The sequence below is a fragment of the Plecotus auritus genome, assembly GCF_963455305.1.
Source record: "Plecotus auritus genome assembly, chromosome: 5".
Classification (NCBI taxonomy): Eukaryota; Metazoa; Chordata; class Mammalia; order Chiroptera; family Vespertilionidae; genus Plecotus; species Plecotus auritus.
In genome coordinates, this window is record NC_137776.1 from 20,486,502 (window position 1) to 20,512,394 (window position 25,893).

At 40.4% G+C, this 25,893-nt stretch overlaps 1 protein-coding gene across 2 annotated transcripts in view; it reads right to left on the bottom strand.

Annotated features, from left to right (window-relative positions):
- Positions 1-25,893, bottom strand: part of ABCA12 (ATP binding cassette subfamily A member 12) — a gene marked incomplete at its 5' end in the record, with an annotated part of 183,049 nt that overhangs the window by 114,039 nt on the left and 43,117 nt on the right. For both annotated transcript variants that reach the window (XM_080668989.1, XM_080668988.1), the window contains one exon: positions 8,553-8,706. In XM_080668989.1, coding sequence (XP_080525115.1) covers positions 8,553-8,706 — 154 coding nt within the window. The remainder of the gene's footprint in view (positions 1-8,552; positions 8,707-25,893) is intronic.

The window sequence follows — 25,893 nt, forward strand, 5'->3', positions numbered from 1 at the left end:
GAAGTCCCATGCTTATACATCTATGCTCCACATATAACCCCTCTAGAACACTAGAACCTTCAACATCTCTGGACAGCAACTGAATGCACCCCTGTTATTCATAGACCTGGAACCTGTAAGCATTGACTAGTGAGTCGGGACAAGGCAAAGGACCTCATTCAGGGTTTTGTAACACCTTCTTCATTTTATTATTTAATTTATCAGTTTACTTATAACAGGAATTTTCCATTTGTAGTAATGATCACTTTTCCCCTTCATAGACTTTAAAATTCTTGAGAAAACTCTACAATGTGTTGTGTTGGCAGATGGTAGGGTGTTTAGCTCAGGACAAGGATTGAATACTAGATAAGAAAGTCTATCACTTGGAAGAACGGATAGCTAAGGACGCATCTCTTTTACATAACCTGGTCTGCCCTCCACTATTGCATACCTTGTTCTGCAAAGGTCCTTGAAAGAGGAAAAATCCCAGGGATGACATCACAGACACTAATGTATAATGTGACATTCTACCCATCATATTCATTCATTAACTCACCAAATGTATTAAATTCACACCATCCTATCTAATAAAAGTGATATGCAAATTAACCATCACTCCGCTACACCCACAAGCCACACCCACAAGCCATGCCTACCAGCCAATCAGGAGCGAATATGCAAATAAACCCAACCAAGATGGCTACGGCCACAGAAGGGAGGGAGGCTTGGGTTTCCCCGGCAATGGAGGAAGCCAAGCTTTCTGCCTGTCCTTGCCGGCCTAGGCCTCCACTCAAGGCTACAAAGTTTCAATGATAGAAGATACATAAACCCAAACAGAAATGGTGGCAGCCACGGAGCTGGAAAGAGCAGGAGGCTAGGGTTGCCTGCAGCGATGGAGGAAGCCAAGCTTTCCGGACACCCGGGCCCAGGCCTCCACTTAAAGCTACAAAGTTTCAATTATAGAAGATACATAAAACCCAGTAGAAATGGCTGCTGCCACGGAGCAAGCAGAAGGCTTGGCTCCACTCCAGGCTACAAAGTTTCAATTGTAGAAGAGAAATAAACCCCAGATACCAGGGCCTCTGCTTGGGTCGCCAGGGGGCGTGGCTGGCCTGCAAACCACCACAGGCCCCTCACCCAGGCCGCCCCATGCCCCAAGGGAACCCCCACCCTGATCCGGGACATCCTTCAGGGCAAACCAGCTGGCCCCCACCCATGCACCAGGCCTCTATCCTATCTAATAAAAGAGTAATATGCAGATTGACCATCACTCCAACACACAAGATGGCTTCCCCCATGTGGTCAAAGATCCTGCCCCCATGTGGACACAAGATGGCTGCCACAAGATGGCCAGCAGGGGAGGGCAGTTGGGAGGGACCAGGCCTGCAAGGGAGGGCAGTTGGGGGCGATCAAGCCTGCAGGGGAGGGCAGTTAGGGGTGACCAAGCCGGCAGAGGAGGGAAGTTGGGGACGACCAGGCCTGCAGGGAAAGGCAGTTCAGAGGGACCCAGGCCGGCAGGGGAGGGCAGTTAGGGGCAAACAGGCTGGCAGGGGAGCAGTTAGGCATCAATCAGGCTGGCAGGGGAGTGGTTAGGGGGTGATCAGGCTGGCAGGCAGAAAAGGTTAGGGGCAATCAGGAAGGCAGGCAGGTGAGCAGTTGGGAGCCAGCAGTCCTGGATTGTGATAGGGATATCTGACTGCCCATTTAGGCCTGGGGATAGACATCCCCCAAGGGGTCCCAGATTGGAGAGGGTGCAGGCTGGTCTGAGGGACACACACCCTCGTGCACGAATTTCGTGCACCGGGCCTCTAGTATATAATAAATGGGCAAATCAAATAAGAAAACCAGGAATTGTGCATTAATTGTACTAGCTAAGTAGGAACATGCATGGGGAACAATGGGAACACATTACAGGGGCTGCTAAATCAGTTATTTGTGTTTCTTGTAGAGCAAGATTCTAGGACCTTAATTCTTTAAAATTTGCTACCTTAAAAATTTACCTTTACCCTTTCACTAGACCAGTGGATATCAACTATGGACAATTCCCTCCACAACTCCAAGGGGACATTTGGCACTGTTTGAAGACATATTTGATTATCACAACTGGAAGGGGGTGGTGCTACTGGCATATAGTATGTAGAGGCCAGGGATGCTGCTAAACATCCACAATGTACAGGACACACAAAAATTATCTGTCCACAAGGAGTGATGATGCTGAGGTCAAGAAACCCTCCACTAGGCTATGACAGATACGGATTTACTCCATGATGACTCATCCCACATCCACTCCCTAGAACCAACTCAGGAGACTTGCAAGTCCTATTCTGGAACTCTGAATAATTTTAAGGAAATCTTAGAGAATGTATTTCATACTGGATACCTCTTAGAGGTATTTTAGAGTATTATGCAAAACTTAGATGTCCCTGAGACCAGCATGTGAGCTTCCTGAGTCCAGAAAATTAACCTTCTGGGTGAGGCTGAAAGCCTGATTCAAGTGTCTAGGTGACCCATGGCACAATTTAACTACCTTTCGCTGGACCCAACCATATGTACAGTAGCATAGAGATGGCTAAGGGCCTCTCCTTAAGATGCTACAGAAGTAGATTCTGCCTCAGTGGTACCTAAATGGCTCTATTTTGGAATGGAATTCAATAAAAGAAACACCTTGGTCTCAAAATGTTAAATTTAAGGTACTGGGAGAAAAACCAGGCCCAGAGTAGATTTTACTTCTTCTCAGACATGTCTAACAACAGTTACATTTGGGAAATGTCACATTTCTATAAATTCTAGATCATCTTATGCACTTCTACTGGGTGTCTTTGTGTTTCCTGTGAGTGGAAAGACTACCTGTGTAGGTGTTATCCATGTGTGCCATGGTACATTCTGTCTATAAAAGGACTTCCTACCAGAACAGACACATATGGCAAATCCTGAAAAGAAAATTCAGAAATTCTTTTTTTCTCTCTCAGGACTAGTTAACTTTTTCTATTTTTCTCTTTTTCCCATAATTATAGTTACATGGGTAGCTAGTGACCATTAGAAAGAAGATGCAAGAAGTGCTCTAGACCCGTTTGATCCCATGAATGTCCAGATGACTTACATTATTGACCTATAACTACGAATAAGGACTTGCAATGGCATCAAGGGCCTCTTGGTGATTTGATGCAGTTGTTCTTCCTGTCTACTCCTGAGTAGAAGCCATTCATAATAAAAAAAATTTAAACATTTTTTTCATTTTTTTTATTTCATCCTGACTTTATTCCTTCAGGGTCATTCATGCTTCATATATAATCCTGCCTGTCCATGTTCAAAATATACCTCTTTTCTAAGTGGACCACTTACCAATCATCAATCTATATCAGTTAAGATGTTAAGATACTAAGATTTAGAAATACCTTACTATGTTGCTTTGTCTTAGGGTATTTGATATTAGGAGAGACTTTGAATATATATATGCATTGTAGTTAAGACATACCTGAAATTTGTTTTCTGATAAATAAAAAATGAACCTTTATTTTTACATGAATACTCACTAAAATAATGACCAAATGACTATAAATTACACTGAAATTAATTCAGTCCAGTGTTTGACCTACACAGGCTATTTCATCTTTACAGACAAATGAAGACACATGCTGCTCTACTTCCTCTTACCTTACATTCCCAATAATCTCTTCAGGTGAGTTTCTAAACACATATTTTTAAATACTAAACAAGAGCCTTGGCACTTTAAAATTATCCCAAATAAAATCTGATTAGCTCTGTTTTAAGTTGTATAGAAGGAGCCATTTAATAGGAACAGAGATATGAATTTGGAAATCATGGGTCATGGATGAGTGTCGACATGACAGAGATAGGGAGCAAAGCTATAGAGGCATTTCCCCTCCAGGATCTGCAGGAATGCTGCATCACTCCTCCAAATAATGACCCTGTGAGCTCTGGAGGATGATCTTTGCCATTTGCCAGCTGTGTGAGCAATAGCACAGCCAGGTCTCCCACTGTTCTGATGTATTCTTGGAGGCATTGCAAGCAGGAAGGACCACAAGGGTAAGTCCTGTGATGTTGGCTCATCCATTGTGCAAAGGAGAAAAAAAAAAAACACCAAAAAAAAACCCCCAAAAACATAAATTTAATCTTTTCTTTTTTCAGACAGCTAGTTAGAGTGGACACTGAGTATAGCGTTGGATTTTATTTTTAAAGCACCTCATCCTGAAGCTAATGCCCAGAGAAGTATGAATTTAATGACAGGAGGCCAATGCCAATGCAAAAATACATCAAAGCACACTTGGTAACTGGCCAGCAAATAGTGACTGCAGTGTGATCATCATGTCTTTCAGAGAGCATTCTATTATAATAAACATGGTGTGCCTCTTTTGATGAGGCCAAAGATGGCACTTTTCCCCTCACTTACAAAAGAGAAAAAGAAGACTACTTCATCTCTTAATGAGGCTGTGCTGGCAAATCTTTCTTCACCAAAGGGAAGCAATTTAGTGGAACAGCTTACCCAGTAACCATGCTCAGTTTCATTGCATGGCTATATAAAGCATAAAAGTTAATAGCATGGTGGGAAATAGCATTAATGCAATTTTATTATTGTACATAATTTTCCAAATTAAGCTCCAATTACTTGGTAGTTTAGAGAAAATACTGAATATACAGCTTGAGCTAGACAATCTATCTGGAGGTTAGAATAAAATTTTCAAAAGCAGATATTGTCAGCTGTCTAGCGAATAATCAACAGAAGATAAAATAAACCTGGACTTTATTCATAGTTGCAAAACTAATTCAATGGCTCATCTTAGGCAACTCTCATAAGTTTGATTCTCTATTATATCAGACTAGTAGCCCGGTGCATGAAATTTGTGCACGGGGGGAGGGGGATGTCCTCAGCCCAGCCTGCACGCTCTCCAGTCTGGGACCCCTTGGGGGATGTCCGACTGCCGGTTTGTGGGATCGGGCCTAAACTGGCAGTCGGACATCCCTCTCGCAATCTGGGACTGTTGGCTCCTAACCACTCACCTGCCTGCCTGCCTAATCGCCCCTAACCACTCTGCCTGCTGACCTGCTCGCCCCCAACTGCCCCTCCTTGCTGGCCTGATCACCCCCAACTGGCCCCCCACCAGCCTGCTCACCCCCAACTGCCCCCCTGTGGGCCTGCTCAGCCCCAACTGCCCTCCCTGCTGGCTTGCTTGCCCCTAACTGCCCCTCACTGCCAGTCTGATCACCCCCAACTGGCCCCCTGCTGGCCTGATTGCCCCCAACTGCCCACCCCACTGGCCTGCTCACCCCCAACTGGCCCCCCACTGGCCTGATTGCCCCCAACTGCCTCCCCAACAGTCTGCTCACCCCCAACTGCCCCCCCCTGCTGGCCTGCTCTCCCCCAACTGCTCCCCCCTGCTGGCCTGCTTGCCCCCAACTGGCCCCAACTGCCAGCCTGCTCTCCCCCAACTGCTTCCCCCTGCCGGCCTGCTCACCCCCAACTGGATCCCTCTGCCAGGCTGCTTGCCCCCAACTGCCCCCCCCACTGGCCTGATCACCCCCAAATGCCCTCTCCTCCTGGCCTGATTGCCCCTAACCTCTGCTTCAGCCCCACCACCATGGCTTTGTCTGGAAGAATGTCCAGAAGGTCTCCCAGAAGGTCTTCTGGTCTAATTAGCACATTACCCTTTTATTAGTATAGATAGAAAGGTATTTCTTTGGGGGGAGGTATATTTATATACTTCTTAGATATTGCTAACTATTTTCCTCATCATTATTCTGTTCTTCATTTAAAAACAAAAAAAAAGTAAAGAAGAAAGCCCCAGAGGGGAGCTATAATTTAATTTACAAATAATAGATATTAATTATTCCCATATCTTCTCTACTGCTTAGTCATGATATGTCCGGCTCAAGTCAAAATCCTTCATGAAGCCTGGTTGGTGTGGCTCAGTGGTTGAGTGTCAACCTATGAACCAGGAGGTCACTGTTCGATTCCTGGTCAGGACACATGCTCAGGTTTGGGGTTCAATCCCCAGTAGGGAGCATAGAGGAGATAGTCCATCAATGATTCTCTCTCATCATTCATGTTTCTATCTCTCTCTCTCTCCCTATCCCTTCCTCTCTGAAATCAATAAAAAATATATTTATGGTTTGGCTCAGTGGATAGAGTGTCAGCCTGCGGACTGAAGGGTCCTGGGTTAGATTCTGGTCAAGGGCATGTACCTTGGTTGCGGGCACATCCCCAGTGGGAGGTGTGCAGGAGGCAGCTGATCTATGTTTCTCCCTCATCGATGTTTCTAGCTCTCTATCCCTCTCCCTTCCTCTCTGTAAAATATCAATAAAATATATTTTAAAAAAAAGAAACTTTGTGGCCCATGCGCAGAAGTTGGTTTCAATATATATATATATATATATATATATATATATATATATATATATATGTATATTTTAAAAAAACCTTCATGAAGAGTCATCTGATTACTCCAGCTGAAAGTTTGAAAATGGAGGGTGCTAGCTTCAGCATCCTTCTGGCGCTCTCCATTGTACTCTCTCCTATTATTGTTACTGATATGGTATTTTACCTCCCCTGCTAGAACAGAGGCATAGATCACACCTAACTCACCACTCACATAGGGACACAGACCATCTTACCTCTACACCGACTACATGAGGTCATAGGCTCTCATTAGCTTCTGGTCTCCTTTCAGAGAAACGAAATTTGTGCTAGTGGGGGTGATGCTTGTATATGCCTAGAACAGGTTAGTCTCATAGACAATATGTCATGATATTTCTTTGCTTAAAACTTTCCAATGGCTTCTCTGTATACTAAAAATAAAATGCAGATCCCTTCCTTTCCCTACATATTAGATTCTGCATGCTATCTCCTGTCTTCCTTATCAGCATATCTCCTCTCAGTTTCATCATTCCTCACTAGATTCTAGCCATATTAGCTGATTTTCTGTTCCTCTAAATGGTCATGTTTGTCCCTACCTCAGGATCATTGGCTATTTATGTACCTGGAACATTCTGTTCCAGATGTTCACATGCTGGTGCTGGTTTCTCCTTGTCATTGTTGGTCTTTACCCCAATGCCACCTTCTCTCACCACTCAAATTCCTACCTTTCAAGTTCTATCTCTTAACCTGCGTTGTTTTCTTGCTATCAAACTTATTGTCAGTAATTATGCTGCTTATCTATTTGATTGCTTTTTGTTTTGCTTGTTCTTCCTTTAGAGTGCAAGTGACAAGTGGGTAGAGAATTTGTCTGATTCACCTCTGTGTCACAGTGCCTAGAATGGAACCTGGCACATAGAAACATCTTAATCATTACCTCTTAAATAAATTAATAAGTAAATGAATGAACATAAGAATGTTTTAAGCATCAAGCTTAAATAACTTATGGAAACAACAAAACCAATGTGGATTAGCAACCCAACAATTATGTGCCCCAAGTCACTTCCCATGACAATTCCTGTCACGTTTATATTATATACTAAACAGCACATAGTTGCTCTCTCTTAAAATATCACCCATACTATTTGATGACCAAAATCATGATGATGATATTAAAGGAGAAGTGATGCTACACACCAAGGAATTAAAATTAAAATTCTGGAAACAAATATTTCTGTTTATAGATAAATATAAACTTTTGCTGAGATACTTAAAAATACATCTCTACCCAAATTATCTCATGGTCAATTAAGATTATAATACTGTTTTACTCTATAGACAGATGGGCTCCTGGGGTATCTCGGTTTAGAATCCCAGGATGGAAAATTAAGAAGGGCCCCAGCTGATTTGGCTCAGTGGACAGAGCGTTGGACTGTGGAATGAAGGGTCCCAGGTTCAATTCTGGTCAGGGGCACATGCCCAAGTTCTGGGCTCGATCCCCAGCTGGGGGTGTGCAGGAGGCAGCCAGTCAATGATTCTTTCTCATCATTGATGTTTCTATCTCTTGCTCTCTCTCCCTCTCCCTTCCTCTCTGAAATCAATAAAATTATAAAAAGAAAAAAAAGAAAATTAAGATGGTAAATGGTCTCTAGAGTCTCTCTTTTCATTCTTCAGCTGCTGCTCACACCATAAAATAGGACACATATTAACCTCATTTTTAAAGGTTGTTGTTCAATTAAATATAATCTCAACTTTATTACTTTGATTTCTAGACCGTTAATTTCCTTTTTTGCATTTCTTAGTTTCTGTTATATCTGGAAGTATCACATAGAGTAATATTAATATTATTATTCCAGGAGATCATGCCCTTGACATTGCCCTACATCTTATGCTCGTGATCAAGTCACAGGGCAATGTGTCCCTGACAATTTGAGGAGGGATAGAGAATCTTTTAGGGAATAAAGGAGGATTGCTTGGCCACCCAGTTTAAAAAGCAAAGTTTGGGTAATTCATCAAAAGTAGATTATGCTTAAAATACACATGGTAATTTCAGCTTGTATCCACCTGTCCATTCAGATTTAAAGCATCCCATTTGTAGATATGTATATAAAATAGTTATATATCTAGCCTAGCATGGTTTCCTGGGTATCTCAAAAGATCTGACCTCTCCAAACAAGTGAACACACTTGAGAAGTGCCCTTACCTGTCTTTAAATAGCGCGTCATCAATCCCTTTCCTGCGAAGCAGATCCTGTGGGCCATAGGGTGTGTCTTTGCATTTAGAATCTGTGTCACACAGTAAGGTTTGCAGGAATGGGAAGAAGCCGGTACTAGGAAGGTTTCGAGGTGCAAGGTAACCTGAAATTTAAAACAAACAATAATTACATCACTATGACATGTACCTGGGAAGGAAAAGAGATGTAGTAACCCTGTTTTGGAAATAACCTTCTGGATTATGACTGTTTGGGTCCCCTACGTACCAAAAGAGTTAAAATGCCATGAAATCTTCTTCCTTGGATTTATTCTAAGGAAATGGCTGCAAGAATGTTTTCTAGAGTGTTTTAAAAACAAATCACAGTGTATCCATATAATAAAAGACAATGCAGCCAACAAAAATGTCAAATAACATAGAAAATGTTTATAATATATTGTTAATTAAAAAGCACAAATCAGACGGCAGTATGACCAGAACAGCCCTAATCTTTTAAAAATATATAACAATATATGCATATATAAAAACCTGTAGGGATTTTTTTCCCCTCTGGGTGGTATATTTCACATGAAATTTACTTTTGTTTGAGTATATATGAACAATTCTTTCCCAAATGGACATGTCTTCTTTTCTAATTAAGGTTGTTATAAATTCAGCCAGTCCTCCAACTACCAAAAATATTTTTGGTCTCCTCAAAATTTAATATAATAGAAAATTAATTATCCTATGGACACAATACTTTTTTATTTAAAAACCAATACTAATGGTGTGAATGAACGTGCAGATTTTCCTTGTGTATGTGTGTGTGTGTTTTGTTTTGTTTTTGTCACAGAAAACAAGAACTATAACAGTAGGGAGTTTTGTAACCTTTACTTTAACATCTGCTTTATAAGTTACGAAGATGGCATACACATGAGTCGAGAGAATAGGCAAGCTGGAAAGTACAAATCTTTCCACAATTACTTTTGATATTGACTCTCTAGATTCCTCCCTTTCGGGAACATGGGGACCCTGAACTTTCCAAAAAGGCAGATTTAGAAACTATAAGGATATTTCCAAACTAAAGACTAAAAAGCAAAACCTTAACTTCCTCAAAATTCTGTTAAAAAGATTGTGTTTTCATCTGTAAAGAGATCTGTTTTCATTATAAAAAGAAAAAAGGAAAAGTTTAAAAAAAACACCGTAGGAGCAACATGGCTAAGCATGCATTCATATATTAGCAGAGAGAATAATAAATCAATTTTTGATTCATGTAACTTACATAGAGATTGAGACAAAGAAAGAAAATTGGAAATAAAAGGGAAGGGGCAATAAGAAAGTTTGTCAGATGTCAAGAGGAGAGAGAGTCGGGGGAGGAAGAGAGATTGGAAGATATTATACTGTTGACTTTGAAGTTGGAGAAAGGAGACAAAAACCGAGGAAAGTGGGCTTTTTCTAGAAGCTGGAAAAGGCAGGGAAACAGATTATCTTGGAGCCTCCAGAGGGAATGTAGCCCTGCCAACACCGTAATTTTTAAATGCCAAGACTGAATTTTAGACTTCTGACCTCCACAACTGTAGAATAAGTTGGTGTTATTTGTAAGACACTAAGTTTGTGGTGATTCATTATAGCAGTCATAGAAATACCTAATACACAAAATCGTACCAGTATGAATTAAAGTTTTGAAAATTCAGAAGAAATTAGAAAGACAAATCCACCCAACTACTTAGTACTACCTTCTAAGCAGCTTCTCTTTTTTGATACCAGAAAGACCAGGTCTCTCTCTCCTAATATTACACCCAAGTGAAAATTGCAATGAACCAGCAATATTTTCATTGTAGTACAATCCCTTGTATAAGCTAGAGAATAGCTGTCAAATTGGCTGTTAACGTTGCACGTCCTCCCTCTATAACAAAATCCTACCCCAGTGAACTGCATACAGCATGGCCTTTACAATTCTGCAGTGCAATCTCATTATTAATGGTATTCCACCCAGTTACACAGATTGCAACTGTGGCTGCTTACTAGGAGTGCTGGTCTGCAACTGGGCTTAATTCTATTCCATGTCAAACATGTGCAGTGGGTTGTTTAAATGGAAGGCAGGTAGAAGGGCAACAAAAACAGTGACCCCTCTATTCTACACGTCTTATCAAGGTGATGGTATGCCTGAGCCAGGCAGTGCTGAAAACAGCAGAAGCTCAAGGGAAGCCATATTGTAACAGGAAGAGAAAGAAAAAGAAGTCAGGGAAGAAGACCTGGGAAGAGGTGGCACATTATATCCAATTTTACTTTTTCTGGCATTGATTAAAATTTGCAAATTATTAGAGGGAAATTTGAAAGAATTTAAATCCACAATATTCTTTTAAGATTATATATATATATATATATATATATATATATATACATATATATATATATATATATATATATATATATATATATATATATATATGCCTACTCAACAGAAAAAAATATCACAGGATTTTTAAATATGTTTTTATTGATTTCAGAGAGGAAGGAAGAGGGTGAGAGAGATAGAAACATCACTGATGAGAGAGAATCACTGATCAGCTGCCTCCTCCAAGCCCCCTACTGCGGATTAAGACTGCAACCCAGGCATGTGCCCTGACCGGGAATCAAACTGGGACCTCCTGGTTCATAGGTTGAGGCTCAACCACTGAGCCATCCCAACCAGCCAGCTAGGCATTATTTCTTTTTTCATTTGTAAGTTTGTTGATTGTACTATCTGGCATTATTTTTTTATACTAAGAAAAAGTAAAGCCATTTTCATATCAAGGTGGGTAAGAAGTGAGTCATCATAGCCCCCTTGGGCCAGAGGGACTGGGAAATCACAGGATTTTTTAAAAAACAAGTTTGGATGAAGATTTAAAAACAATAACAACAACAAAAACCAAGTACAGACAGTATACATTTTGCATGGTTCTATAGATAATTAATATTTAACCAGTCACAATGGGTTTATGCAAATGAAGAATTGGTTTAGGTGTGCACACCTTTAGTTAGCACAGTGCCACGCAGAACATGAACTGCCTGCACTACTTATTTTACCATCATTTCTTTTTTTAAATTGTCTTAAGTTTTTATATATGTCTCCTTTTTCCCCAATTGACCCTCCCCTACCCCAAACCATTCCCACCCTGGGCAAGCCTCCACTGCCCCTGTGTCTGTGTCCATTGGTTATGCTATTATGCATGCATACAAGTCCTTTGTTTGCTCTCTAACCCCCCCCACCTCCCCTGCCATTTGTCTCTGGATGTATTTTTGTTCATCAAATTATGTTGATCATTATATCCCACATATGAGTGAGATCATGTGATATTTATCTTTCTCTGACTGGCTTATTTCGCTTAGCATAAAAAAAAATAGAACGCTTCACAAATTTGCATGTCATCCGTGCGCAGGGGCCATGCTAATCTTCTCTGTATCATTCCAATTTTAGTATATGTGCTGCCAAAGTGAGCACTTACCATCATTTCTTAACCAAGAAACATACACTCATTAAGATGAAGAGGCCTGTTACAGCAACATTAGCACTGATTTATTAAGCATCTACTGTATTCCACATGCTATGCTAGGCATATAACATACATTTACATCATTCATCCTTTTTTGATATTCATAATATACTTTTTCAGCACATCAACTTTTCACAAAATCTATAAATGCTCTAGAACTAGCAAGTCAAAATTAATTAAAATTAAACTCTACTGTAGCTTTCTTGTAAAAAAAAATGATTTTTTATCTTCATCTCAATTATGTGTGCAAGGAAGTAACCACTCAGAACAATGGTGGAATGAAACCATCAGACATTTTTTTTAAATATATTTTTATTGATTTCAGAGAGAAAGGGAGAGAGAGAGAAGCATCAATGATGGGAGAGAATTATTGATTGACTGCCTCCTGCACGCCCCCAGCAGGGACTGAGCACGCAACCTGGGTATGTACCCTGACCAGGAATTGAACCATGACCTCCTGGTTCATAGGTCGATACTCAACCACTGAGCCATGCCAGCCGGGCCCTTCACACATTTTAAAGAGCTGCTAATTCTAAGTTGAACTTCTATTCTGAAGGTGTCTCTGGAACTTTCAAGTTCCAAAAATATTTTTCTCTTTATATTTTTAATGCTATGGTGCAGAGAAAAGAGAAATATTTCTCTATCCCTTACAGAACTTCCATATATCAAGTGTGAATCATGCAAAGCTAAGGCTAATAAGTGGTTGCCCACATTCGTAGCCAGAGCCCAGATTTAAGGATACAAATAGAGAAAGATCACAACTGTGCAAACCATGGTTCTACTTGCAGGGGAAAATTTTGTTCAGGGTCTTGGGATGGATTGTTTAGGCTGGATAAAGTCTTGGAATCATAATTTCCAAAGGTCTCACACATAGGATAACATTCATGTCCACCTCTAGGAGAAAAGCTATTGAAGAATTTGCAATTTCATGGGAAATTGGAGTCAGAAGACTCCAGCATAATCTAAGAGAGGTGGAGTAGGTGGGAAGCAAAATTCCATCATCTTATGGCTTAGTTTCTTAGGGGCTCCAGGTAGAGGCAGTGAGGTTGTCTACAGAGCCCCCTATCGGTGGGGAGAGGTTCTCCACATAAACTGGATACAGTTGACATTAGTGACACAGACAAGCAATGGCATTGACAGAATTCAATGCTACTTCAGGGAGTGGAATCAAACCAGACTAAAAAACAGTTTTAGGAACAGACCTTCAATCACCTAAGGTTTTACCTAAATCAAATTTACTTTTCATTAAGAATGAAACCAGCTTTACAAAAAGACCCAGTTCTAAAGATTTTTAAAAAAATAGATATTTTGCAAACAACTGTGATATCAAGGAATATATCTATGTTTAACTAATAGAGGAAACACGTTTGATATTCCTTTCCCTTTCTGCACAGAATCCCTTATTCAGAACAATCTTAGTGCAATATAATGTGAAGATTAGAGCAGTGGTTCTCAAAGTGTGGTCCCTGGACCACAGCATCAGCATCACCTGGGAAGTTATTAGACAAGAAAATTTGAGATCCCACTCCAGATATGTTTAACTCTGGGGGGTGGGGTACAGCAGTCTTTAATAAGCCCTCCAGGCAATTCTGTTGCATGCTAAAGTTTGAGAACAACTGGGTTTACTGCAAACTTTTTCATAAGAGCCAGAAAGTAAATATTTTAAGTTTGGGGGTCACAAACAATCAACTGTCATCACAATTAGTCAACTCTGGCATCGTAGTATGAAAACAGTCATAGTCCACATGTACATCAAGGGTCCTGGTCATATTCCAATAAAACTTTATTTACAAAGAAGTGAGTAGGTTGGGTTTGGCTCACTGGCTGTAGTTATTGATTCTTGGAAGGATGACCTTCCTTAAACTCATCCTTCTCCCTCTTCTGCCTTGTTCACTTCTTGTTTTCACTTAGTTTCTTCTTCCCTCATCTCATCTCATCTCATCTCATCTCATCTCATCTCATCTCATCTACTTAATATCCCTTTTCATCTATTTCTCTATCTTTTTTCTTTCCTTTCCCCTTACCACCTCCTTTATTTACTCTTTCCCATTCATTTTCTCTCTTGCTACTCTTCTCACTTACTCCTCTATCTCTTAGTATTGAAAATCAAGAATACACATTCTTCCAACATCTTGCTTTACCCTTTTCACTTTTTCACCAGCACAGAAGCATTTTTACCCACTTCCATAATAAATTCAGGAGCACATTGCTCGTTGGCACTATCTACAGAAGTGCTAGTCTCTATTTATTATATTATCAAAGAAATAAATGTCACAGTCTTTTCAGTAATGAATCCACTTCCATTTCACATCATTAGGCTCAAGAAGCATATTTTGTAGGCTGCCAGGGTGATATTTGTGGACATTATAGTAATGGTAGAATTGGAGGATTTCATGTGTTTCTTTGTGTGTTTTTTTAAAGCAAGTCAGAACACAGCCTAGGTTTTGTTTTCGTATTTCTAGGTGAAAAGTAATTTGGTCTTTATCCCATTAAAGACATAAATGATAAATCATAAAAGGAAATACCTGGCTTTTCAAAACATGAAGGGATTCATTTGGGGATTATATTTTTTAACTTTTTGGATATAAAGTCATGTTGGCAGAATAAGTAGCAGGCCTTCTGATCAGGCAAATGGTAAGACTCCTTGTGAAACACCACACACAAAAACTATCACCATAACAAGGGCACAAAATGAGACAAGCATGTCCAGAAACATTGTCTATAAATAATTAAATAACCAGATATAAATAAAGAAAATATGGAGAAGTCCTGACCCCATAAGGATGTCTCCTACACAGCAGCTCTTCCATGGTAGACACAGCTGGTCCTCACAGCCAGTTGGCCTAGAGGTCAATTCCTCCCAGTGATACCAACAGCAATCAAGGCTCAACTACAACAAGACTGTGCACACAGCCCACAAAGGGGTGCACCAAGAGTGTCCACCTCAGGTGACTGGGGAGGCTGAGCCATTGGGCCCTATAGGACACCTACTACACAAGGCCACTCTATCAACTCAAGGAGACTTAGCAGCTACCCAATACATAGAAACAAACACAGGGAAGCAGTTAAAATCTGGAGACAAAGAAACATGTCACAAATGAAAGAAATGGAAGAAAGCAAACTACTGGATATAGAGTTCAAAACCACAGTTATAAGGTTACTCAAGAATCTTCTAGAAACCTCCAAGAATCATAGTGAGACCTTCAAGGATCTTAGTGAGAATGCCAAAAAAAAAATTGGAAAAGGACCAGTCAGAAATTAAGCATACACTAACTGAAATAATGAATAATATACAGAGATTCAACAGTAGACTAGAGGATCCTATGAATCAAGTCAAAGATTTAAAATATGAGGAAGCAAAAACACCCAACCAGAAGAGCAAAAAGAAAAAAGAATCCAAAAATATGAAAATAGTGTAAGGAGCCTCTGGGACAAATTCAAGTGTACCAACATCTGAATTATTGGGGTGCCAGAAGAAGAAAAAGAGCAAGATATTGAAAACCTATTTGAAGAAATTATGACAGAAAACTTCCCCTACCTGGTGAAAGAAATAGACTTACAAGTTCAGGAAGTGCAGAGAACCCGAACAAGAGGAATCCAAAGAGGACCACACCAAGACACATCGTAACTAAAATGCCAAGGGCAAAAGATAAAGAGAGAATCTTAAAAGCAGCAAGAGAAAAACAGTTAGTTACCTACAAGGGAGTACCCATACGACTGTCAACTGATTTCTCAACAGAAACTATGCAGGCCAGAAGGGAGTGGCAAGAAATATTCAAAGTGATGAATAGCAAGAACCTACAACCAAGATTACTCTACCCAGCAAAGCTATCATTTAGAATTGAAGGGCAAATAAAGAGCTTCACAGACAAGAAAAAGCTAAAGGAGTGCATCACCACCAAACCAGTATTATATGAAATGCTGAAGGGTATTCTTTAAGAAGAGGAAGAAGAAGAAAAAGGTAAAGATAAAAAAAAAATATGAACAACAAAGTGACAACAAATACATATCTATCAACAAGTGAATCTAAAAATCAAATGAATAAAAAATCTGATGAACAGAATAAACTGGTGAATGTAATAGAATCAAAGGCATGGAAATGGAGTGGACTGACAATTCTCGGGGGAAGGGAGTGTGGGGGGCTGCGGGAAGAGATTAGACAAAGATCTTATATGTATATACTAGTATGCAGTACCTATGAATGCGGACAGTGGGGTGGTGAGAGCCTGAGGTGGGGTGGGAACCAGGTGGAGGGGAGCTATGGGGGGAAAAAAGAGGGATATCTGTAATAATCTGAACAATAAAGCTTTTTAAAAAAAGATATTATCCCTACATCCTCTGAGTTGAACCAGCAGCCATAATAAGGAAATCTTAATTTATATTAACAAAAGAGGAAGTAAATAAAGATGAGTAAAGAGGGGATAAAAATTAATTTAAAAAAAGAAAATATGGAAAAATAAATTAATCTCAGAAGTATATTTGTAATATTTTATTAAAGTAAGTCATTTTATCCTCCTTGTAGTTGTAGTTTTTAGCATATTGTATTTTTTATTACACTTTAAAGAGATAATTAAAATTATAAATGACATAACTAGCCTTTCAAGTTATTTCACAACATTCTATCAGGAACCCATAGGACTGTCCCTGTCTTTCCCATGCACTTTCCACTTGCAGGATTGGGTTTTTCTCTGAGGGGAGGTGTCCTGTTCCCTGCCCATCACCAGGTAAGATCAAATACACTTCTGACTCCAATTCCTATAAATAGGGATTTTTTTTTCTAATCTTTGTGGCCCAGAGAGACCTTAGGCTAGAGTTAAATACTAATATGACTCTGAATCTGTAGATTGATACTAGCTCAATAAAATTCCATTTTTTGAGAGACTGAATAAAATATCAGCTATTTGGGGGAGGGGGAGGAATCCTTACATGGTTCTTAGCAAAATGCTTGACTCATTGCAAGTAATTATTAACTATATTAATAAATGAATCCATGAATGAATAAACCCCTGAGGGTGACAGGAATACTGAGTGATTTGGGACTTTAACATAATCTACATCTCTATCTTTATTATTTGTAGGACAATATTTCAAATTTTGTCCTAATAATATAGTAAGATCAAAAGATAACAATGGATATAGTAAGCTCAGTGGATAGTAATGCATTATATTACTGTGCCTTATAGAAATGGATAGATTGATATTGACTCACATAACTAGTAGCATTTATTGTTATAGGCTCTTTATCTTGGTTTCCTCAAATATCCAGCCATTCCACATTGACAGCTGTAATTTCAACAACTAAATTTATTATCCACAAAGTGAATCCATTCATTATCTATTCAATAAATATGAACATATACTGTGTGCCTGGCACTGAGTGAATTGCTAAGTAAGGTTCATTCTTTTATTTAAATTTTTTTCATGTAAAGACTAAAAATATATATTGTGTGTATGTGTGTGTGAGAGAGAGAGAGAGAGAGAGAAAGAGAGAACAGGGCAGAGAGAGAGTGGTTTCAAAGCTCATCACACTTTCATTTTAAAAAATGCAGGGAGAAGTCATTTGTTTTCCTCAATTGTCAGAAATATTATGTATAAAAATAACATATATTTGAAAATAGTGAAGCATTGGTTTAAAAAACTTCATGTTTTTAGAGAAATTAAGCAATCATCATTTCACATGATCCCAAAGGCAAGGCAAGTGTTATACCCATTTTGCAGGTAACCTCAGTGGGGACAAGCAATTTGCTCAAGCTCACATGAAAAATAGAATGCCAGAGATAGAACTAGAACTACATGATACATGACACTAATGAAAACAACATTTTGTTTAGCTAAGTTTCAGTATATTTTGGAGAGAAGAGTCTGAGAATTTGAGAAACAGGTGCCACTTCTGGTTTTGCTGTTGAGTCACTGAATCACCAGAGGTAAATTAACCTCTCTATGTCTCTGTTTCCACATCTACCAAATTGAGGATAATGGGCCTTGCCACCTCACAGGGCACAAGGAAGATTAATTAGATAAAGCTTGTGCAAGGTACTCTGATCATGGAAGAGGAAAGGCCCCAGAGAATCATGAGTTACCATTGCTCATCAGACTGCTGTCGCAACATTTATCTTGTTTTCCACGCAGTGGGGCTTTGCTGCTCTACCTGGTCTCCCATCTTTGTGTCTTGATCCAATGAATGGTTAGGAGTATTGCATGATGTGTTTCTCTCCCTAATAATTCATAATATATACCTGTATCAACTGGTGTAGTGCTTCAATTACTGCTTGCTTAGTGGGTGTGGTGCCATGACACATCCTTCCTAATTCTCCCCAGGCAAGTCTTGCTTCATAGTGCAGGTGCTTTTCCAAGTTCAAATCCATTGGCAAAAAAAGGTAGACTGTTTCTGGTAGCAAGGGCTGAAGCAAGATGCCTAATCCTGAAAGCATTACGTAAGCAGATCCTATATTCCAGAAGGTGACATCTGTATATGTTTAATGAATAGAGCCACAGAGAACAACAAACCTTGGGTCATTTGAGATGGTTTCTTACCTGCTAGGATCTTTTCTACATCCCCCATATCCCTCTGAGTTTCTTTCAAGTACTATAGCCAACAGGTTTTGAAAGGTGCAAAAAGTGTCCCTGTGGAGATAATTTAGGGACTTTGGCTATGACATTGCAGGTGCAAAGGAAGTAGAGAAAGATTCCTGCTTTCTTTATGTCTTTGGCTTATTACTGTTATTACTTTGTAAGATAAGAAGATAAGGTCGTTTGGACTTGGGACCTTGCTATTCCTTTGGATGTTTTCTCTTTGATCTTAAAGCGCCCACATGAACTGATGGTCAGCCCAAAGGGCCCCCTAACCCACCTTACCGAGTTTCCAGAATAGAATGTGCCCCCTCCTTTCTGAATGCTAAGGAGACCCTGTTGGGGGATGGATTCCAAATTGTAAACAAATTGGTTTGATTCAAGCTTTGGAGACATAACAGTAGCACATACATGCCAGATAATAAACTCCCACATGGACTGAATCTGGAGAAGTTGAAAAATGAGAATCTCATTAATACAATTCAAAATATCCCCACTTGGCAAGGAAAGTTGAGTCCTATGGCTCATCTTGGTGAGTGGGGCCTGTTTATATTGTTATACGGGCCCTAACAGTAACTAACATTTTGTTTGTCTGAAATTTTGTCTTTTAGTAACAAAGATTCACAGTTGCATTTTTAAAAACCTCCCTGCCATGGACATTTGCAAACATAAACTTGGCAACTTTTATTTCCTCCTAAATCTAAATTCAAGTTAAAAGAAACCTTAGATCCTTATTTCATTGTAGAGCATTCTTCCTATAAAACTTAGTCTCCTAATTCTCCTTACATGTGGCTAACCAGGAAAGTGCCCTGTGTCCTCCAAGGCAGGGCTGATATGAAGCTGGGTACACATTGTTAAGACTGGGCTGGTTGGGCTGGTGCCGGTAGGTTGAAAGCCTAGGTGCTGAGCCCCATTAGTTGCAGCCCCTTCCCTGAAACATTGCCCACTTCCACAGACCCATCAACATCAGTTAACATCTAGCAAAGGGAGGATGTGGTGCTTCCTCAGGGCCTCCACATCTGTTCTGATTTGTGAGGGATGTGTTGCTCTGTTAACCCCATTGCATGTCACCCAGCCATCTAGGTAGTTCAATCACAATACTTGGACTAAGGAAATGAAATGAAGAGTTAATTCCTCTCCCATTATGATTGTTTCCAATGGGATGTTGGAGATGGGGGAGTGGGAAGCAGGGGAGCATCAGGATTTGCATAAACCAGACTCTGGGGCCAAATGAGTTCAGGAAACTAAACTCTATCTCCTTTCTGGGGAAGTCAGAATATATTTGCATATTAAAGACTCCAAGAAATTTTTCAGTAAAATCTTGAATAACTTTGGTTAATTCACATTTCCACATATGTGAGCCCAGAATATGCAGAATATGGTTTCCTTTCTCTCTTTTCTTTTTCCTCTTTCTTCCTGTATTTTAAGGTGGCACTGGATTATATCCTGGGAACTAATATTCCACGGGGTACGCTTTGGGAAGCAGTGGCTTAACCCATGATCTCACATATCCCCAACAGAAAATAGGCCCGGGAGGAAACATTTTGCTTAAGGAAATATCTTAGCTTTGAGTCTTAATATACTAACACTACTTATAAACTGCCACCTCACTAACTGGCTTAGCTCTAGTAATTCAGCAAGCACCTTAGCACTCCTGTTGTGCACCACCGTGTGAGTCCTTCAGCAAAAGTTGTCTAAGACATTGTTTGGAGAAGGGAATTTCATTCCAGAAGTATTTGGAGAGGCTTATAAAAGTACACATGCCATAATGGGAAAAATTAGGTAATGAGGAGATCAGAATGAGAACAAACAAGGGTCAGAAAACAAAGCCAGCACAGCAGAAGGTGCCAAGGGTCTGTGTATTATTAGATGTTGGTGCAAATTTGAATCTGAATTAAAATGATCACTTACTCAGTTCACAGTGTCCATACAATACAATAAAAATAAATAAATGTACTAGGAGAGGTACAGCTTTTTCTAGACAGAGAAAAGTCATACCTCTTAGGCAACAAGAACTGTATTTCAGTGGTCCTAGTGTATTTGCCTCCACTGAGGACCTTGCTGAATTGCTAACTCAACAGATGGTCTATTCACTTGGGAAGAACAAGGTCTGGTTCAGGATCCTATTACTCCTCAACAGCTTGTGTAATACTTAGGAGTCCAGTATTCACATTCCGTCTTTTTACCAATGATATATGTGAAGGCCTGCCAGTAGGAAATGTATGTCACAATCTTTTCTTTCAGGCAGCGCTGCTGGCAGGTGGCAACCTCATCATCGTGTCAGACTTGACTTTCTCCTAAACCAAAAATTCTCTTACCAAGACCTCTGCCAATCAAAAAGAGACAATCTAGGTTGTAACTCAAAACATATTACCAGCTTTCTCCCTCCTTCAATGTACAACCAGTTTTCATCAAAGCTACTATCTCGTTAGAGAAGAGAGAAAAAAAGGCAAGGGAAAATTCCCCAGTGGCATTTTCCTAAGTTGTACCGTCAAAATAACTAATACAGCAATTAGTATTTTTTATTTTTTTTAAGAAAAAAGTTCAGGGTTAATATCTAAATTTGATAAAGAACTTATAAACTCAACACCAAAAATCCCAAACAATCCAATTAAAAAATGGGCAAAGGACTTGATTAGTCACTTCTCCAAAGAGGACGTACAGATGGCCAATAGACATATGTAAAGATGCTCAACGTCACTAATCATTAGAGAGATGCAAATTAAAGCCACAATATCACCTCACACCTGTTAAAATGGCTATCATCAATAAATCAACAAATAACAAGTGCTGGCAAGGATGTGGAGAAAAGGGAACCCTGGTGCACTGCTGGTGGGAATGCAGACAGTGCAGCCACTGTGGAAAACAGTATGGAGTTTCCTCAAAAAATTAAAAATGGAACTGCCATTTGACCCAGTGATCCCACTTCTAGGAATATATTTTAAGAATTCCAAAACAAAAATTCAAAAGAATATATGCAGCCCCACGTTCATAGCAGCATTATTTACAATAGTAGGAAACACCCTAAGTGCCCATCATTAAATAAGTGGGTTAAAAAAAAACTGTAGTGCATTTATACAATGGAATACTACGTGGCCATAAGAAGGAAATATTACCTTTTGCAACAGCATGTATGGACCTGTAGAGTATTATGCTAAGTGAAATAAGCCAGTCAGAAAAAGACAAATACCATATGATTTGATTTATATGTGAAGTCTAATGAATAAAATAAACTAACAAAACAGAAAAAAGGAAGAAAATAAAATACTTCAGAAAAATATATGAAATTTCATTTTATACCTAACAGATTGGCAAACATTTTAGAAGTCTAACAACATCAAGTGTAGGGGAGGATATGCAGCAGTGGGCACTCTCTTCTTATAGTGGGGAAAGGGAACTGAGTAACGCCACTGTGGAAAGCATTTGGCCACATTCAACATTTAAAATGTGCATAGCTCCAGGTAAATACACTAGAGACACATGCACACGTGCCAAACAGACATAAAAGAATATTCATCATGATACTATTGGGGAAAAAGTTGAAAAAAGCACTAAGCACTAAGATGCTCATTAAAAAAACAATGGATAGAAAGTGATACATCTATGAATGGTGTATGTGGTAAAACTTAATACAATGAAGCTGCATAACTCAATGGAGATAAACAGAAAATGTAATGCTCACCCTAGCCAGTTTGGCTCAGTGGATAGAGCGTTAACCTGCGGACTGAAGGGCTGCAAGTTCAATTCCAGTCAAGGGCACATACCTCAGTTGCAGGCTTGATCCCTGGCCCCAGTCAAGGTGTGTATGGGAGGCAACCAATCAATGGATGTGTCTCTCACATTGCTGTTTCTCTCTCTGTATCTATTCCTTTCCCTTCCAATCTATCTCAAAAAATCAATGGAAAAAATATCCTCAGGTGAGGATTAGCAACAACAAAAAAATGTAATGCTGAGCAAAACATTATGTTCAGCCTAAAAAGTATGATGCAAAAAGATGCTAGAATGGGTTACCATTTATACTAGACTAGAGGCCCGGTGCACAAAATTCGTGCACTGGGGGTGGGGGGATGTCCCGCAGCCCAGCCTACACCCTCTCCAATCTGGGATCCCTTTCACAATCTGGGACTGCTGGCTTCTGACTGTTCGCCTACCTGATTACCCCTAACTGCTTCTGCCTGCCAACCTGATCACCCCCTAACCACTCCCCTGCCACCCTGATCGATGCCTAACTGCTCCCCTGCTGGTCTGATCGCCCCCAACTGCCCTCCCCTGCCAGCCCAATCACCCCCAACTGCCCTCCCCTGCAGGTCTGGTCCCCCCCAACTGCCCTTCCCTGCAGGCCTGGTCACCCCTAACTGCCCTTCCCTGCCAGCCTGGTCATCCCTAACTGGCCTCCCCTGCAGGACTGGCCCCCCCCCACTGCCCTTCCTCCCCTGCAGGCCTGGTCACCCCCAACTGCCCTCCCCTGCTGGCCTGATTGCCCACAACTGCCAGCCATCTTGTGACAGCCATCTTGTGGCCACATGGGGGCATACATCTTGTGTGAGGGTGTGATGGTCAATTTGCATATTATCTCTTTATTATATAGGATAATGTTTAAAAACCTGTGGACAAAAGGTACAAGCTTTCAGCTATAAAATCATTAAGTCCTGGGGATTTAAAGTATAGCATAGAGTTTATAGTTAACAATACTGTTATTGCATATTTGAAAGTTGCTAAGTTGAATAGACTTTAAAAGTTCTCATCACAAGAAAAAAAATTGTAACCATGTGAGTTAATGGATATAACTAAATGTATTGTGGTGATCATTTTACAATGTACACATATATCAATCATTATTGTAACATCTTAAATTAATATAATGTTATGTGCCAATTATCCTAATATATAAAAACCCAGGGTCTGTAATGACTGACCGAAGGCTCGACCAAACACCAGAAGTCAGTCCTGCAGTCAGTGCTGGGTTGCTGTGGTGAGGGGGCTGTGGATCAGGCCCAGAGAGAGGCCTGAAAAGAGAGGCAGGGTCTGATCCACAGCCTCCATGGCAGCTGTTGATCAGCCGTTGCCTCTCTCTCTCTGGGCCTCCACGGGGGCTGCTGATCAGCCCCGCCTCTCTGATCAGGCCCAGAGATAGGTCCAGAGACGCTGACTGGCATAGAAACCGACCAATCAGAACCAAATCTGGGTGAACTGTGAAGCCAATGGCTGCATAGGAGGCAGAGCTTTTGACGCTGACTGGAATAGAAACGGAACAATCAGAACCAAATTGGCCAGCAGGGGAGGGCAGTTGGGGGCGAGATCAGGCCTGTAGGGGAGGTCAGTTGTGGGAGAGATTAGGCCGGCAGGGGAGGGCAGTTAGGGGCGATCAGGCAGGCAGGAAAGCAGGTAGCAGCGATCAGGCAGGCAGGCAAGCGGTTAGGGGTGATCAGGCAGGCAGGCAGGTGAGTGGTTAGGAGCCAGCAGTCCCGGATTGTGAGAAGGATGTCCGACTGCTGGTGTAGGCAGTCAGACATCCCCCAAGGGGTCCTGGATTGTGAGAGGATGCAGGCTGGGCTGAGGGATCCCTCTCCATGCATGAATTTCATGCACCAGGCCTCTAGTATCTCAATAAAACTGGAAAAAAACACTTACAACTGTATTAGGAGACATAGAAAATAAAGGTTCAGGGCAGCACTGTTTATAGTAAGAGAAGAAAAAAATAAACTACTTGACATACTACATAGCAAGGAAATTTTCAACAACAGTCTTCTGCAAAGAATCATTGAATTGTCCCTGATTCCTATCAGCACCAATTTCAGAACAAAATCCTGCTTCCTAGGACCCCTCTTCAAACATTCCCCCAAAATCTAAATCCTGAAGCAGGTGTTTCTAATACCCTCTTACTGAGACACCACAGTTCCTCATGGTGTGCACTCGACCCAGCTGCAAGGAGTAAAAACTCAACTGGTTCAACAACAACAATGAAATTAAAGAAAATCCAGAAATCACAGAACTTTTTAAAACCCTGCAAGATAATAGTATATAAGTACCAAGTATATAAATATGTAGTAGAAATACATAATATAAGCGTGGGAATATTACACACTGAATTTATGATATTGTTTTTCTTCAAGAAAGAAATAGAAATTGATCTGAGAGGTTTACACAAGGGCCTCAATGGTACCTTAATGTTTGATGTCTTTAAAAAACAACAACAACACACACACAAAGATTTCTGACAGAAATATGGCATAAAAATGTTCAGGTTTGATAAAGATAGGTAGTGGATACATGAGTGTTTGTGTCATTTGTATGCTTGCCAATGTGTTTGAAATATTCCACACTTTTATTTTTAATGATAATATACTGGAATTACATTCGACCTTAACTAGGAGGTTCAGTTACTGAAGTACCAGAGAAAATTCATTATAATGGAATCTTACCTATCAGCCAGTTCAAAAACAGCTTTATAACCATACTCTCTGGGTTGATAAATTCCATCCACTGTTTGCAAATGCAGTGAGTAACTCCTTGACCTAGGATGCTTGCCCAGGTCCTCCCAGTTCTGTTTATTATGACACTAGCTGGGAATATCTCTTCCTTAGAGGCAGGGCTAATCAGAACTCATTAAATGCAGGACTCCAAATTGTTCATTGTATATTACCTTCATCTTTCTCTCTACTGAGCATCATCTGCTGCTGTGTTTAGCCCATTACCAAGCTTAATTGAGTCCTTCAAGGGTTTCTTGTAATCTTACAAACTTCTTGTTGGTATTGGCGAACATGTGCCATCTATTTGCATTGCTTCTGAATTATTAATAAATGTTTTTAGATCATTTCTAGGTCTCTAAAAGTCATCTCACTGTTTAACTGATTTTTGGAATTGTCCTGGGGTCTGACCTTTTATCTATTACTAGAGGCCCGGTGCATGAAATTCATGCACTTAGGGTTGGGGGTCCCACAGCCCAGATTATGAGAGGGCAGAGGCCAGGCCGAGGGACCCCACTGGTGCACAATCAGGGCTGGGGAAAGAAATGGGAGGTTGGCCAGCCAGGGAGGGACCGCGGGAGGGCTCCAGGGTCTATCTGGCCCGTCTCACTCAGTCCCGATCAGCCAGACCACAGCAGCAAGCTAACCTACCAGTCAGAGTGTCTGCCCCCTGGTGGTCAGTGCATGTCATAGCAAGCAGTTGAGCAGCCTTAGCACATCATTAGCATATTATGCTTTGATTGGTTGAACGGCTGACTGGATGACTGGACAATTAGCATAT